Source organism: Astyanax mexicanus, chromosome 22 (assembly GCF_023375975.1).
Source record: "Astyanax mexicanus isolate ESR-SI-001 chromosome 22, AstMex3_surface, whole genome shotgun sequence".
NCBI classification, from domain to species: Eukaryota; Metazoa; Chordata; class Actinopteri; order Characiformes; family Acestrorhamphidae; genus Astyanax; species Astyanax mexicanus.
The window spans coordinates 6,039,466-6,056,502 of record NC_064429.1 but is presented as its reverse complement, the minus strand read 5'-3'; the positions used below and the strand labels follow the sequence as shown (position 1 = coordinate 6,056,502).

Genomic DNA, 17,037 nt, shown 5'->3' with positions numbered 1-17,037 from the left:
TTCGAATATTTTCTAAAATATGTTTTCTAAACAAAAGTTCTTACAAGTCAAATAAAACATTTAGACTTTAAAACATTATTTGTATGTCAAGTTTGCATGCAGTGACATGTCCACTTAGCTTCCATTTATAAACACAAGAAAAAGGTACTTACTGGATGCATAGACAAAACTTCCTTCCACTAAAACTAAAGCCCACAAATTTTAGGGTGCTGCAAACAGTGCAAAAGAGCCAAACAAACCAAGAAGTTTACATGGAACCAGAATCATCCTGAATCTCTTTTTACACAGCAAGCTTATTTTTTAAAGTCTGAATTTTGGGTGGCAGCTCACGACTACCCAGCTTGAGCATTACCTGTTGAATGAAGCAGAAACTGTTTTTCATGACCTTAGGGTAGTCCAGGTGCAGAGCATAGATCAAGCCAAAAAGAAGACAGAAGGCCTGTGGTAAGTTGGCTAGGTCCTCCATCACCACATTGCCTTCCAAGATGATCCCCACTTTGGATGGGTTGAGCTGAGGCTGTTCCTGATCAACACAGAGGAGTCCTACTGGAGTCCCGCTGTACGAGTCCTTGTCAGTTGCATCATAATACATAAAGAAAAAAAATGAAAAAGAAGAAAAAAAAAAACAAGCTTATTGATGCAATCCACCAAATACCAGATTTGACAAGTTTTTCCAAACTGCCTGTTCCTGAATTGCTAATATCTGAAAACAACACAATTATGTCCAATAACAGATTTTGGGTAATGTAAATTAGCAAACTAATGTTTTTTTTTTCCAATTTGGCCATACATAAATCAATTAGCCTAATCATGATTAACTGAAAGTGCAAGGCCAACATTCCTAAAAACTCTCTAAATGTATTGTTACAAACACATGCTAAAGTATTCTGGATTCTAAAGTATTGGATTGAACTGACCGAAAAAAGCAAATTAATGAGTTTCCATTTATAGTATTGCCACATCCAAAACAAAAAGAGAGTTTTCATTAATAAGTTCCAACTGGGGAAAAAACATTTGTGACTGTTACTTACAGAGGATGTTTTAAAGAAGGCAGAAGGATCATCCCCCAAGACGACTGGTAGCCCCCGAAGACAGAGGCACCTGAGGCATGTTGGTTCAGTGGTCTGCAAAAAAGTGGATGTTTGTTAATGATACTTTTTTCTATTGATCTAACCAACAATCAGAGCGCATGAAAGCAATAAGCAAGAGGAAATGACACAAGGAGAGATTAAACAAAATAGACAGAGGAAAAGGCAACATGAGAAGAAGAAAAAGGATTAAATAAAAAAAATGGACAAAAAGGAAACAGGAAAAATAAAAGATACGAGAGAAAAAATAATAAAGTAATCAAAAAATAAAAAGCAATACAACTTACCTTTGTCTGTCGCAAAAGGTCAGCCAACAGCTGGCCAGCAAGTCCTTTCTTCTTTGAAAAGAGATCCATCAGCCTTGGAGCGAACTCATCGAGTGCGTCAAAGAACACTTCTTTGAGATTTTTTCCAACCACTCTGGTAAACTCACAATATATCTAAAATACAAAGCAAAGCACATCATGTAAATACCTGTTGTTAAATGTACCCTAAAACATCAAGGGATTTGTGTCACAGCATTAAGAAGAAAGCCAGGAAAGGCATTAGGAGAAGTAAATATCTACAACAGAAAATGCATACATTCAGACAATTCAAACATACAATTAAATTCAAAACTATAATCTTTTGTTTTTCTTAATACTTAAATCATACAAACCTGACTTTCTGTGAAAAGTGCTGGCCAGCGATGTACCACCTCGCTGATGGCAGGCTTGTCTCTGACCACTTCTTTTCTCCGAAGAGCAAATGTCACATCCATTTCTTTCTTAACAAGGGAAATATTTGGCTTGGACTTCATCATTTCATGAACCAGAATCTGACGAGCTCCTTCCAGGATATGGTCATCCATCCCCTCTGGATAGTCAGGTAGGTAATTTATTTCCCCCTTCCTTGGTTTCTTGATGTCTTTGTTGGGGGGGTCACCATTTGTAGTTTGTCTTCCACGCTTGCCAGCATTGACGGAGACATCAAGTCGACCCAGCTGCCGCATTTTGGTCCTGTAATTACCCATCTTGAACTTAAGGCTGTTCTTCCATCCATCACAGCCAGAAGGTGAGCCCGATTCTGCAAGACATGGGTGTGCTTGTACCAAGGCTTTTGCAACAGTCTCAAAATCTTGTTTTGTTGGGTATGCTTTAAATGCATACATTGTCTCAGCCAGTTTCTCCAAGATGTCATGTTTTAGTTCTTTTGTCACTTTAAGAAAGGTACCATCCTTCAAGTACAATAGGTTACCTTGACGAAGTCTGTACTCCACATCCACCGAAAATGTAGGGATGTCAAAAATATCTGGCCAACAATGACTTCTATCCAGAGAGGTACTGGACAGGATGTCAGTGTCTGCATGGCTGCTTGCATCACTAACTGATTCAGTTGTTATTGGAACAAACTCAATTATGGGGATGATTTTGATGCTTGGTTTCTCTGGAAGTTCAGAGATATCTGTAAGGTTACAGAGTTCATTGTTAAATTCAGGGTCTTGGTACTGTAAGGAGAAGTTGTAGTTTGTTTGTAGAGTGCCTTGGAGCCAGCCAATCAAATCGTCCAGTGTGTGAGGTCGTGTTGGCATTGTCATCTTTCTTATATCTCCATCAGAGACAATAACCCTCATGGTTAAGGTATGTTGTACAGCCATCTGGAAAAAAATAAAAGATAATAAAAAGGTATTTAGCAAATAACATATCGTTTCAGAGTTACCATAAGTTCCCCTTGTACCCTGTATACAGACAAAGGGAGGACATCGTTCAGCTCTGTGAGCTTCACCACACACATTGAGGGCGTGTCATGGTACTGAAGTTGGTAAGATCTCAAGTGTTCACTGTACCATGATGTCATTTTGTGGCAAACAAACTGAATTTCTGAGTTTGCTGCAAGAATCTTTTCTATCTGGGCGAATCCTGGAAGACATGAGGAGGAGCCAGTAGAAAGTATCATGCCTGGATTATACTTTACACCATCTAAACAGACAGATGATGCAACAAGAACTGACCCTGGCTTTGGAAAGTTTTCAGTGATTTCCCTCTGAATATTCAAAGGGAAAGAAGTGAGCAAAGCTGGAACAGCCTTTGTTACCTCAACTGATGGTCTGAAAAATGAGCTACAGTCAAGGTGGTAGCTGAGCGCTTTTTGGTGTTTGGTAGCAAGAGTCATTGCAACATTTTTGAAGTTTTGAGCATCTCGAATTGCCTTCTTGAAAAACTTGTGCTTTCCCTCAAAGCGCATTGTCCACACCTCACACAGTGGACCAAATTTCCTTATTTGCTGTGGGTAGTGTTCCAAGTAGTGATGCTTTGGTTTTAAACGAAAATCTGGAAATGTTGACTGCAGCACCTCTCGGTGTTCTGCTATCTTACAGTCCAGGAAATGCAGGGTCTCTTCAGTATACCTGGGTGCCACAGCAAGCTCAAGAATGTCTTTAAGAAGCATGAGAATTTCCCATGTGTTGTCACCCTCAGGGATACAGTGTCCGATAAGAAGTGGAAGGAGCCTTATGAGACACCAGTTCTCATGGGCATTTCCACCAATGGTCTTTTTACTGGAAAATCCCTTTCCAATAATCTGGGGTCTGTTTGTTTTGTCAGTAAATGTATAACTGAAGTACCTGATGGCCTGATTTAGCGTATCTAGTGTAAAGTACTTCTTCGCTATCAGGTCTGTCAGACACAGGGACAACTCAGTTGGAACAATACCTTCCAAGATATCGTGCAGGATATCAGGAGGGTAACCACTAACAACATGGAAGTGCTCAAGATTTTCAGTTAACGGACATGCTCTTTTCAGACCATACGTCTGACACAGTTCTGGGTCCATGTTTACCTCCTGTACTTGTCTATCATGAGAGTCTCTGTCTCTAAGTTGAAAGAGACCAGAACGTACCTCTAATTGTTGAATGTCTCTCCGACTTGCCAGACAGAATCTGCAGAATTTGTCAGTCGTGAAGCTCTCCAAAAATCCTGCAAGAGAGTGGGCACCAAGATTATCAGCGGCAACATATAGGACTGTGCCTTTCACACTTGCACCTAGTTGCTCCAGATAAATGCCATCTTGTTCCAGCAACTTTAGATCATAAATAAGTGGCTGAAGCACTTTTGCATAACCACACTGTTTAACAGTGGAGGTATTGCATAGCAAGGCAAGCTGAATTGAGCTGAGGGTTGACCTGTATTTTGCAGGCATGTTGGCAATGACCCAATATACAGCACACATTTTATGCTTCAACTTTGACGTTCCAAGAGGATTGGCTACTTCAAAGTCATCAATATAGAGGCCAAGGGCAATTGTGAATTCACCTTTTGTCAAAAGAGCATTTTCCTTAAAACATAGCCCATCTCCATATGATCTGTATTCTTGCGGGAAATTGAGTCCTTCTGACATGGCTTTGTCCAGAATGTCATTTTTGTTAAGCAACTTCTGGAGCATGTGAATAATGGGAACATAAGCAAGAGGTTTCTGGCCTTTTTCCACAACATATTCTATGGGGCTTACCAGTGGAAACTCCTTGCGTACATAGGCTGCTCTCCTTTTAGATGTTCCTAAGGGTCCATTTGTGGCACAAAATGTCAATGTGTTACTTTCTGACACAGCACTCATCATTTCTTTCAGTACTGTCTCACTTACATCTGTATAATATTTCTGTAACACCACCCTCACTCTGCTTTGTAGAAGTGGCTGTGACAGCTCATTTAATTGACAAAGCTGTTGAATCACTTCTTGCACAGCACTCTCGGGTATGTGCAAAATCGTTTGCATCTTTAACAGAAGTGATGCAAAGTTGTGCTCCAGCTGTCTTCCTAAATCACAAAGATCACTCTCACTGGCTTCTTCACTTAACTCTTCAAATTCCTGTGCATCGTCAACATGCGGCATGTTTTCTTGTACAGCATCAGTGCTATGGTCTGCATAATCGCAACCAATAATGTCTGGCTTAAAGCTCTTCCAATTCTGGTGGTTGTGTACTTTACTTTTGTGTGCTTTGTAGGTAGAGTAGACACTGCTCTCAAAGTTACAATCTTTAAAAGGACACCTCACCTTATGGTTTACTTTAAAGTGTACAGTATGCAGGTGAGTAAAGAAGTCAGTCTCAAAACAAGACTCAGCAAACCCACATGATAAACAGCTAAACTTAACTGGTACATCTACACATGGTTGGGGATCCAGACTTTTTGTGTGAAGGCGGGACAGGTGAACTTTAAGTGCATTGAGTGATTTAAATGTACAGACACATTCCTGATATAAACAAGGAAATGGTTCTGTCCTTGCAAAACTTGCATGTTTTATCCTGTAATGCTTAAATAGCTGTGCTCTCTTTTCACACGTAAAATGACAATACTTACACTTCCAGAGCATCTCTCCTTTTGGCTGGCAACACACTGTAACAAAGAACCAAGAAAAAGCTAGTTTAACAACACTATAATTATATTACTCAGCATTTTGAGATTATTACACTGAACATAAAATCATAACTACATTTAGCTAAACAAGCTTCCTTCTAGAATTGTATAAACTTGCGACAGAAGTTAGTCAAACAAAGGTTTCTTAGACATATGAATATGAATTCTACCAGTCAGGTTATAAGGAGCAGTAAAGCCACTCCGCTGAAGTACAGTGTTATAAGGGTGAGTTTCAGTGAAGTTTTCGAGGACTGGGTGTAGCAGTGGTAGCATTAGCGCGCGGAGCCGGCGGGAGAAGCTCGAGGAGCCGACGGGCGGAGCTCGCGGAGCCGACGGGCGAAGCTCGCGGAGCCGATGGGCTCGCGGAGCCGGGGGAGAAGCTCGCGGAGCCGGCGGGAGAAGCTCGCGGAGCTAAAGGAGGTGGTCGGACGAATGTAACGGAGGCGTGGTGAGCAGAGCTAGCAGTGTGCTAGCTTGGCTAATGCTAACCAGATGCTCCCCCTGGGTTTAACGACGGGCGAAGCTCGCGGAGCCGACGGGCGAAGCTCGCGGAGCCGACGGGATCGCGGAGCCGGCCAGAGAAGCTCGCGGAGCTAAAGGAGGTGGTCGGACGAATGTAACGGAGGCGTGGTGAGCAGAGCTAGCAGTGTGCTAGCTTGGCTAATGCTAACCAGATGCTCCCTCTGGGTTTAACGACGGGCGAAGCTCGCGGAGCCGACGGGCTCGCGGAGCCGACGGGCGAAGCTCGCGGAGCCGACGGGATCGCGGAGCCGGCGGGAAAAGCTCGCGGAGCTAAAGGAGGTGGTCGGACGAATGTAACGGAGGCGTGGTGAGCAGAGCTAGCAGTGTGCTAGCTTGGCTAATGCTAACCAGATGCTCCCTCTGGGTTTAACAGGGCAGTTGAAAATGCGTTTCTTTAAATTATATTACTCTGTTCTAAAACCTTTGGCGTCCGTGTGAGCAAACTGGACTTATTAGACTGTTTTACCTTCGAATAGAACCCCCCGGGGCTGGTATCTGTCCCGAAGTACGAGAGTTGACCGCGTTGTAAAAAATGTGCTGAAGGCTGTTTACTTTTGCGTCGAGGCAACTCGTTGCCCACAGAGTACCCTGCGCGAGTGGCCTGAGCTGCGAGGCGGGTTTATACTTTGCGTCCTCCGTGCCTCTGCAGTCTAAACTGCAAGGCGGGAAAATGTGGGCAGCTCAGCGGACCAGTCACAGCTGCCGCTGTCCGTGTCGCTGAGCCTGCGTGTCGGACAGTCTAAATGCAATTAATATGTATCCTCCATGGTAACTTGGCTCATGTGATTTAGCCTATAGGCAACAAATAAGTAAAACTAGAATTGTATTATTGTGATGTAAAGTAAACACTTACCAAATGGCAGGGTTGATAGAAGAGCAGTATCAGAGGAAAAGCAGCAGGTGAAAATGTGGTCAAAAAAAATGGCTAAAAAATAAGTCTGCCTCACCAACAGCAAGCTGGGAAAAGGGCGGGCTTAAATGCAAAAAAAAGTTTTTTTTCTGTTAAATAACTTAAAAAGTTAAGTCAATCAGTTCAAAAACTTAAAATGTTTAGTTTATTAAACTAAAAACTATTAACACGTTTAAATATGTGCTGAAATGAGTACAATATACTTACATTTGACAGTAATGGACTAAAACTTAATAATTTATGTACATTGAATATACATTTTTAATTAGAAATAAAATCCGGGCTTACAGTGCACAAGTTTCAGCTGTGGAAAATGCTCTTAAGACAGGTGAATACTCCACAATTAAGCCAACTGCAGGCAAGTCTGACGTATGGCAGTCATTTTCAATTGTGATTAATGGAGACAGAAATCGTCTACCATTTGCTTGCTGTGATAAATGTAACAAAGTGTTTGTGTACAGTAGCCACAAATCAGGTACCTCTGGTTTAAAGCGTCACAGGTGCACAGCTCTGAAGGGGCAGACAAAACTGTCATTCACCAGTACCACAAAAGTGACAAATAACTTAAAGAAGGAAACGACCGAAAAATGTGTTCAATTTGTCTGTAAGGACATACGGCCATTTGATACAGTCTCTGGTCAGGGCTTTTCCAAACTTGCACAGCACTTGGTTGACACTGCAGCGAAGATTGGCAAATTTGACGTCAAAGAAATGTTGCCCCATCCCACAACTATTTCAAGACACATTGAAGAAGAAGCAATACAACAAAAAAGATCTCTGGTAGACATAATGACGGAGACCATCAGCAAATACGGGTGCGCTGTCACAACAGATATTTGGACGGAAAACTACAGGAAGACATCTTTCCTTTCAGCCACTATACATTACATAGACGACAGCTACAATCTTGTGTCAAGGGTGTTGTTTGCAAGTCCATTTGAGCCAGGAACCAGCAAGACGGGGGACAACATTAGATCTTTGTTGTTCCAAAACCTCCGTGTTTTTGGTATTGACTGCACATGCACCAACATGGTCAATAAGATCGTCTTTGTAACTGATAGAGGGGCGAATATGGTTTCTAGTTTGCGTGACTTCACCAGAATCAACTGCAGTGCACACATTCTCAACGTGATTTTGTCGAGTGCATTTGCCACTGCCGTGATGGAAAATGCGTGCGAGGTCTCTCAGCTTATAACAGATGTTAAAAAGTTGGTGCCATACTTCAAGCATTCCGGACAACAAGGCAAACTGACGAAATCGCTGAAACAGGCAGTAGAGACCCGGTGGAATTTTGATATGACAGATTCTGTCTTGCAACAGTTTGAAGAAATTTCCACAATACTGCTGGAGAATAATCAATATGGCAAGATCGGGTGCATCAACAAAAACATGCTGACAACGGTTGTGTCCTTTTTGAAGCCTTTCAAAGACGCAACAAATGATTTGGAATCAGACAGCTCAACACTAAGTGGATCTCTAGTGCTTCCATGGTCTGTCAAACTAATGATGCACTGCACCGATGCAGTGGCTATACCTGCGCTGACTGAAGTTGCTTCTGTGTGTGTGAGACGTCTGAACGAACTTATGTCAACTGACAATTCAGCACCAAATGCTGTCCACAGGCTCTACAGAGTGGCAACATTTCTCACTCCAAAACTTCGACACCTAAAGATGCTAGACAATTACGCACGAGCAGATGTCATGAATGCTGTGAAAGAGCTGATAGCGAACCTGATGTTTGAGTCCAAAAATGACGAACCTCAGCCTCCAGCAAAGAGAGCGCATTTCCGTGAGTTTGAGGAATGGGAGGACAAGGGTTCCATGGCAAAGGATGGAACAACGACAGCAGAATCAGAGATAAATGACTACTTAAGTGTAAAATTGGACACAACTGAGGAATCAGGGTCACACCAGGTTCTTCAGTGGTGGAAAAATCACAGGCTTGAATTTCCATCACTTAGTAAACTTGCCCGTCATGTTCTCTGCATACCGGCATCCAGCGCACCATCGGAACGAGCCTTCAGTGTTTGTGGGCGAATTCTGGAAGAGAGACGCAGCGTGCTAAAGCCCTCTACAGTGAGCAACATCCTTTTCCTTCATGGGAATCTGAAGTAGGCTAGTGTAGCCCCCTGTTTGTTTATTTAATTATTAAAGAACTCTAATTTCAGTTCCAACATGTCCTTAACGAAAAAGGTCTCACAGCGTCCAGAATTTATTTGGTGAAATTTTATTTATACGATATATATATTTTTTTGTAAAATATTCCTCACTGCCTTTTTTCAATAATTTTTTGTAAAATGTTTCTGCTTCGTTCGTAGTATAGGCTGCATTTTCATTTGAATTGTTCTGTACAGCCATCTGATATTACTCCTATTTACGGCGGGTTTAGAAAAGCAGTCCCGCGCAGACCCTTACCTCACTGTTTTATTTATTCGCTACTTTTTGTAAAATATTCCCTTACTCACTGCCTTTTTTCAATAATTTTTTGTCAAATTTTTCTGCTTCGTTCATAGTATAGGCTGCATTTTCATTTCAATTGTTCTGTACAGCCATCTGATATTACTCCTATTTACGGGTTAAAATGTTTCTGCTTCGTTCATAGTATAGGCTGCATTTTCATTTGAATTGTTCTTTACAGCCATCTGCTATTTATGTATATTTACGTTTTGTGGTTTGCAGCCAAGCACAGCATACCAGAAGTATTGTATATTGAATTTTTTTTGGTTAATAAAAATAACAATCTTTTTAACTCTAGAATTCTTGATTTTTAAAGGACGACATTTACTATACTGGTGCAAAATAATAATAATAATAATAATAATAATAATAACAATAATAATAATAATAATAACAATAACATTGTTATTGTTATTATTATTATTGTTATTATTATTATTATTATTAATAATAATAATACAAATATTAATTAAACTAATTGAATTTAATTTTATATATTTTTACATTTATTATTTTATATAATATAGATCCACTTCTAATCCACTTCTAGGATTCTTGATGCACCTGATGGCATGTGTTTGGACTGCGAACTGAATTGCTGTTTTAATAAATACATATGTAAATTTGAAGCACTAAATGTAATTAATTCAATTCATATTAGGACTGCGGGACGGGAGCGGCGGGAATGTGTATGTGGCGGGCGGGAGCGGGATTAAAAGAAGTGATTTTTTTGCGGGAGCGGGCGGGAGCGGGACAAAAAGACGCGGGAGCGGGCGGGAGCGGGTTTAAAAAAACAGTCCCGCGCAGACCTCTACTTCAAAGGAACACATTTCAGCGATTAACAAAAAAAAAAAGATTTTTACAGGTTTAAATGTTTAGGGTTTAGTCGCTTTAGTCATCTAGGTGCAGCACACTATTCATGCCAAAATGAAATGTATTTACTGTCCAATCAAAACCCACTACTAAAACTGGGGCGGGGTTTAGAAACCAGTCAGAGTAAATCTCAATAAGGGGAAGTGTCTCGTTAAAAAAAATAATAATAACCAAACACCCCCACACCACTTCACGTGGACTCGTTCCACACCAGTGAACTCTAGACAACTGACTGGAAATCGCTGATTTAAATCCCGGTCATGCAGCTTGCCATCAGCTCCCAGAGCCCTGAAAGGGCACAATTGCCCTTGCTCTCTCTCTCTGGGTGGGTACAGTAGATGGTGCTCTTTCCTCTTATCACTCCTAGGGTGATGTTGAACAGCACAAGGCTGCGTCTGTGAGCTGATGTATCAGAACCGATTCTCTGTGCTTTCCTCCGAGTGCACTGTGATGCTACTCGGTAATGCTGCATCAGCAGCAGTTCTAAAAGAGGCGGAGTCTGACTTCACATGTATCGCAGGAGGCGTGCGCTATTCTTCACCCTCCTGGTGTTGGGGCATCACTAGTAATGGGGGGCCTTGTAATTTGTGGAGAACATGGGATAAAAACAAAATAAAAAATACTCTGAAAAGCATACAGTCATCTGCTGTAACTGTTCCAGCTTTAATTGATTGAATTACTGTGTTAAATTCCTCTTATATCCTGCCATGAAAGACATTTTGTGTGTAGAATAAGTTGTGCAAAAAATTATATTACCGCACTTAAGTAATTAGTGCTGTTATTGTTTTTTAATACTAAAAATTATTCTGATTTAATTTTGTGAAGATAGACAACATATTCTCCTATGTCTAACTGACCTTTATTCACTTCTAATTACTGTCTAATTACATAATCTGTATATTTGTAATTAATATGTAATAACGTGTATTTCACTAGTAGTTACACTGTTATTACATGGATTGTTAATGTGTTATTGCACAGTTATTAGAAACACTTATTATATTATAAAGTAGGACCTACCTACTTTTTTTTTATTCATTTTCATCACGTGTGTTCAGCAGATCTTGATGCAGAAAATTATGCTTAATAACAGTGTTATAAACAGTTATAAAAGCAAAAGTACATTACTTTTACATTATGTTTCATGGCATTAAGTTGCTTCATGAACCTAAAAGACAATTTTTTATACTATAACATACTATATTAATGCATTGTTGATTATTGTGCTTTTGACTGTTTAATAAGGCCTTTATGTGCTGTGGGTACCCTTCAAATACATTGTCCAATGAAAATTGTCACTGTCCAATGAAAAACAAGTATTTGTCCATTTTGTCCATTTTGAGTTTACTACATAATTTGAAGAGACAATCTGTCCCTTACACTCTTTCAAAATTTCTTGATGGATGGACCAATAGAAACTCTTTAAAATGACCTGAAATAAACTGTTTTTACATTGACTTCCATTGAAAGTTTAGACGTTTTTTTCTCTCTCCGGTAAAGTTGCTGTTTTAGAGTTAATTTTCATAATTGAACAGAGATGAAATACATTAATCTCTGTATAAAATGAGATACAAATTAACTGAATAACGCTGTAGCCTAAATAATGTCCAATACTGCTGCAATAATTACCTTACATAAAATCCTGTGCAGCTCTAATTATACAAGTTTCTGCATATTAGCGTTATATTAGAGTCCTAAAGGAAACCAAGGAACCCTACAGAGGACGTACAGAAATGAGCAGCATATCTTTTAATCTAGTAATCTTCTCATCACTGCTTTTCTCATCTCTCTGTTTCAGATAATAATCTAGTCCCCTGCTGATTAATTATAAACCGAGATAGATTTTTTTCCCCTTATAAATACTGAAAAAAAAAGAAAGATAATTCTAAGAGGTTTATGAGATCAAATATATAAGGCCCACAACTCTGAGGAGCATCTGAGCAGAGTTAGAGTTTGGTTCACGTCCTCCAAAAGCCTCAAGTCCTCGCTAAGCTCTGAGTTATCATGTGTGGATCAGCCCTATGAGATGTTCCGATTGGGATGGTGGATAAAATAAAAATAAAAAAAAGCTGTTTGATTTTACTGAAGCAGACGCAGATTTTGATAATCACTCTTCCGGCTCGGATATTACAGATAGAGCGTTTCACAGCTGAGGTCAGGCCAGGGGCTTGGTGTGCGTTTTTCTTAAGGTGATGTGCTGACTGGCAAAGATTTATAATTATAATACTGCTAAACAAGACCAGCTTTCAGGCCAATCCAGGGCCTGTACGCTCTTCTTCTGCAGCCATGCCTTTGTAATGTATGCAGCATGGGGATTAGCATCGTCTTGTTGAATGGATGCATGGACGTCTATAATAAAGATGGTCATAAAGGGAGCATATGATACTCTAAGATCTCAAGAATCCAATGTAGAAAGTTGTGGCTGATAACAGTCTGGATGGTCCTTTTTTCCTTTGGTCCAAAGCTCAGAGTTTAAATTTCTTCTAAAAAAAGGTCTAGAATACTGATTTATATGACCACAATACACTGTGTGATGGTTGTTTATTCCAGATTCCTCCAGTATAGTTCAGTAAAGAAGTGGGCGGAGCTTCTGTTCATGGTGAACATAAGGCTTGTGTTGTGTACAGTAGTAAAGTTGTAAGTGGTATTAGTGAATATATAGTAACTCTATTGTGTAGTAGAGAAGTGGGCGGAGCTTCTTTTGGTCATGGTGAACATAAGGCTTGTGTTGTGTACAGTAGTAAAGTTGTAAGTGGTATTAGTGAATATAGTAACTCTGTGTTGTAGTAGAGAAGTGGGCGGAGCTTCTGGTCATGGTAAACATAACAACAGGAAGTTACATAAGCTGCTTCTTCTAGAGATTATGGGAAGACCAAAATTAAGTTTCATCATTAGTTTTTCTGTATAATTGATCTTATTGTAATGATGAATGAGGAGCTCAATCTCAACACTCACTCCTGTTACCTAAATTAATTCTTAAATCTTATTTGTTTGTTTTTTTAAATACAAATTTTGGAAAAAAATGTGCTCAGTGTCCTCTTGTTACATAGCCAACATTTAGCTTTTTTTGTTAGTTTTTGCTAATTTTATTCTAAAAACTCACTCCTGTTACCTTAATTTCTGTTACTCAAATTATAAGGAGTAACAGGAATGAGAGCCAGTAACAGGAGTAAGTTCCAGTAACAGGAATGAGTGCCAGTAACAGGAGTGAGTTCCAGTAACAGGAATGAGTGCCAGTAGCAGGAGTGAGTTCCAGTAACAGGAATGAGTGCCAGTAACAGGAGTGAGTTCCAGTAACAGGAATGAGTGCCAGTAACAGGAGTGAGTTCCAGTAACAGGAATGAGTGCCAGTAACAGGATTGAGTTCCAGTAACAGGAATGAGTGCCAGTAACAGGAGTGAGTTCCAGTAACAGGAATGAGTGCCAGTAACAGGAGTGAGTTCCAGTAACAGGAATGAGTGCCAGTAACAGGAGTAAGTTTCAGTAACAGGAGTGAGTGCCAGTAACAGGAGTGAGTTCCAGTAAAAGGAATGAGTGCCAGAAACAGGAGTGAGTGCCAGTAACAGGAGTGAGTTCCAGTAACAGGAATGAGTGCCAGTAACAGGAGTAAGTTCCAGTAACAGGAGTGATTTTTTTTTTGTCGTAATATACAATTTATTTTAACATGCCTTTAATCATTTCTTTAAAATAAAGACTTTCTTGAGAGAAAATCAAAGGAATTAGTCGATTTGCTATTAAACATGCTTTTTTTAAATGTTACATCATTTTTGTAACCATCTTCAGCTTTAAAAACTAAGTTTTTAAAAAATTCAGTAAAGCTGCCTGAGTTTGACCAGTACATGTTTTGAATAGTTAAGTACATGTGTTATTAGATTCAGAGTTAAAAAATTACAATATGTCTAATTTGGAAGAGTTACAACTAGCAAATGGCACTCATTCGGAGGAATGACCCATCCATGACATCCATCAGAAGATCTTGGTGCCAAGAATAACCAAAGAAGAATGTAGATATGTAGAGAATGTATAAAAACCCTGTTTCACTCTACTTCTCTGAAACGATTCCTCTTCTTTACGTTGAGTATCTGGCAAACGCGTTTAATTGCAGCGTTCATCTCTCTGGAGAAAAACACAACGCCGGTTTGACTTATCAGCTTCCTCGCTCTTCACACGCAGACAATTGATTGGTGGCTTTTCTGAATTAGAATAATGGATGTATGTGGCAGTCAATAAAGCTCCGCCATTAATCTTGATTTATGCATCTGAGTGGCCCATCTGGCCTCTCAGCACATTACTCTTCCCAAACCCAATGAATACGCTGCTGTACGACGACTCCCAAAACATTAGCATAGGGATTGATAACACAGACAGTTACACTTCATCTTATAGATTTATGCAAATCATTCAACATGCTAACTGTATACTGTTCCCCTCTCACAGTTTTCTTTTGTTTTTGCATTTTTGTCGTTTTGTCATAGTTATATTTTTAGATTATAAAAAAAAAACTTTATTACATTACATTACATTTGGCAGACGCTTTTGTCCAAAGCGACTTACAATATTGAAGTGCAAATAATAGAAGAGGTTAAGTACAAAAATAATAGAAGTTAAAAATAAAGCATCTACGTATAGACAGGGCCTTAAGGAGGTCAGAGGGAAATAATGGGATAGAGGAATAGAGAAGAGGAAGAAGGAGATGAGGTTAGAATTAGTTAGTTCGTTAGAGGTGTTGGGAGAGTAAGTGCTCTTTGAAGAGCTCTGTCTTCAGGAGTTTATTAAAGATAGCGAGAGATTCTCCTGATCTGGTAGTAGAAGGTAGTTAGTTAGAGGTGTTAGGAGAGTAAGTGCTCTTTGAAGAGCTCTGTCTTCAGGAGTTTATTAAAGATAGTGAGAGATTCTCCTGATCTGGTAGTAGAAGGTAGTTAGTTAGAGGTGTTAGGAGAGTAAGTGCTCTTTGAAGAGCTCTGTCTTCAGGAGTTTATTAAAGATAGCGAGAGATTCTCCTGATCTGGTAGTGGAAGGTAGTTAGTTAGAGGTGTTAGGAGAGTAAGTGCTCTTTGAAGAGCTCTGTCTTCAGGAGTTTATTAAAGATAGTGAGAGATACTCCTGATCTGGTAGTAGAAGGTAGTTAGTTAGAGGTGTTAGGAGAGTAAGTGCCCTTTGAAGAGCTCTGTCTTCAGGAGTTTCTTAAAGATAGTGAGAGATTCTCCTGATCTGGTAGTGGAAGGTAGTTTGTTCCACCATTGGGGAACTCTGTATGAGAACAGTCTGGATTGCTTTGTGTGAGTGTTTGGCAAAGCGAGGCGACGTTCATTGGATTACTTATATAAGTAATATAAGTAAATATAAGTAAATATAAAAAAACACCTTTAAAAGATTATTTCATTTACTAAGGGACAAAAAACTCCTATCTACTATCCAAACCAACTGTAATAATCACACTTTTTGGGAAAGCTGAGCTAAATTTCACTACTAACAACAACCTGACCTGATTATTGTCAGACCTGTAGAATCAAGAAATCACTAAAATAGAACCTGACTGACAACATGAAGCAGATAAAAGATCTCAGAAAGCTGCACAATAATATTATTATACCCCATCTGAAGAATTTCCAAAACAGAAGAGAAAACAAAGTTATTTATCATCTATCAGTCTGGAAATGGTTACAAAGAAATTTCTAAAGCTTTGAGACTCCAGAGAATCACAGTGATTCATTATTATTTACTAATGGAGAAAACACAAATGGAACACTGGTGAACCTTCCCAGGAGTGACCGGCCGACCAAACAAAATTACTCCAAAAGGGCATGAAAAACTCATCCAACTCATACCAAAAAGAACCTAGAACAACATTTAAAGAACTGCAGGATCTCACTAAAGCCTCAGTTAAGATCAGTGTTAATGATTCAATAATACGAAAGAGAGAATGGTCTAGATGGTCTGAGTTCCAAGATAATAAAAACACTGCTGACCAAAAACAACACAACCACCCGTCTCACATTTACCAACTAACATCTTGATAATCCCCAGAACTTTGGATAAATATTCTTTGGACTGATTAGATTTTCCTTTGTAAATCTGTATTAAAGCTGTAGTGCTGGGACAGATGGTGTTAGTGCACTCTCTAATTCAGCATTTACACACTTACACATTTACATTTACACTTTCATCATAATAACTAGATTATTAGATTACTAGTTCTTTTCTTTAGAGAAATTACAGATGAAGCGGTAAGAACTGTTTCCTACATCTTCAAAAGAGTCTTGAAAACTGGAGAAAACTGATACAGGAAGACGTCTGGCTGACCCACATGGAAACAGCTTTAGCCTTTAGCTCTTTAGCTAGTCTATAGCTCAGCTAAAGATGATGACTGGACTAAGTCTTAGTTTCAGCAGTGAAGAGAAGTATTAGACTTGGGCCCAATCTCATTTCACGTTTTGCGTGTTCACGTTGAGGGGTAGGGTGTTCCGATTCTTGTTAGGCTGGAGGGGTAGGTGAATGAGAGTATGAGTATGAGAATCACTGGTAAGAAACCCACAAATGTGTAAGTGTTTTCCTTGTTAAAAGTGTTAATTAGCACTATATCACCATAGTTTAATGTGTAGTTTCAATGTTTTATGGCCGAATTCTTAATAACAAGCATAAAAAAAGATCGCTAGTCATTTGTCTCAGTTGCTAGCTAGCTAGCTAACTTTCCCGTTCCACCTTAAATGGTGCAACAGGTGGCAGGGGCTGCGGCATTTAAGACTGAACGGAAAAATAAGATCAAATAAAATGAAAGCTAATCAAAGCTAGTTTC

At 39.5% G+C, this 17,037-nt stretch overlaps 1 protein-coding gene across 3 annotated transcripts; it reads right to left on the bottom strand.

The window, feature by feature from the left end:
- Positions 1-280: 280 nt before the first annotated feature.
- On the bottom strand, positions 281-7,205 carry LOC111189886 (sterile alpha motif domain-containing protein 3). 3 transcript variants are annotated; one of them, XM_049470461.1, is made up of 7 exons: positions 6,855-7,205; positions 5,423-5,458; positions 3,966-4,042; positions 1,747-2,724; positions 1,376-1,528; positions 1,032-1,124; positions 281-568 (listed from the first exon to the last, which is right to left on the bottom strand). In XM_049470461.1, exons 4-7 carry the CDS (start codon positions 2,722-2,724, stop codon positions 281-283), a joined length of 1,512 nt encoding a protein of 503 aa, XP_049326418.1. In that variant the 5' UTR covers positions 3,966-4,042; positions 5,423-5,458; positions 6,855-7,205. The 3 variants fall into 3 exon arrangements, with proteins under 3 accessions (XP_049326418.1, XP_049326417.1, XP_022519309.2); XM_049470460.1 differs by lacking the exon at positions 6,855-7,205 and having other exon boundaries at positions 5,423-6,831; XM_022663588.2 differs by lacking the exons at positions 5,423-5,458; positions 6,855-7,205 and having other exon boundaries at positions 3,966-5,348.
- Positions 7,206-17,037: the final 9,832 nt, after the last annotated feature.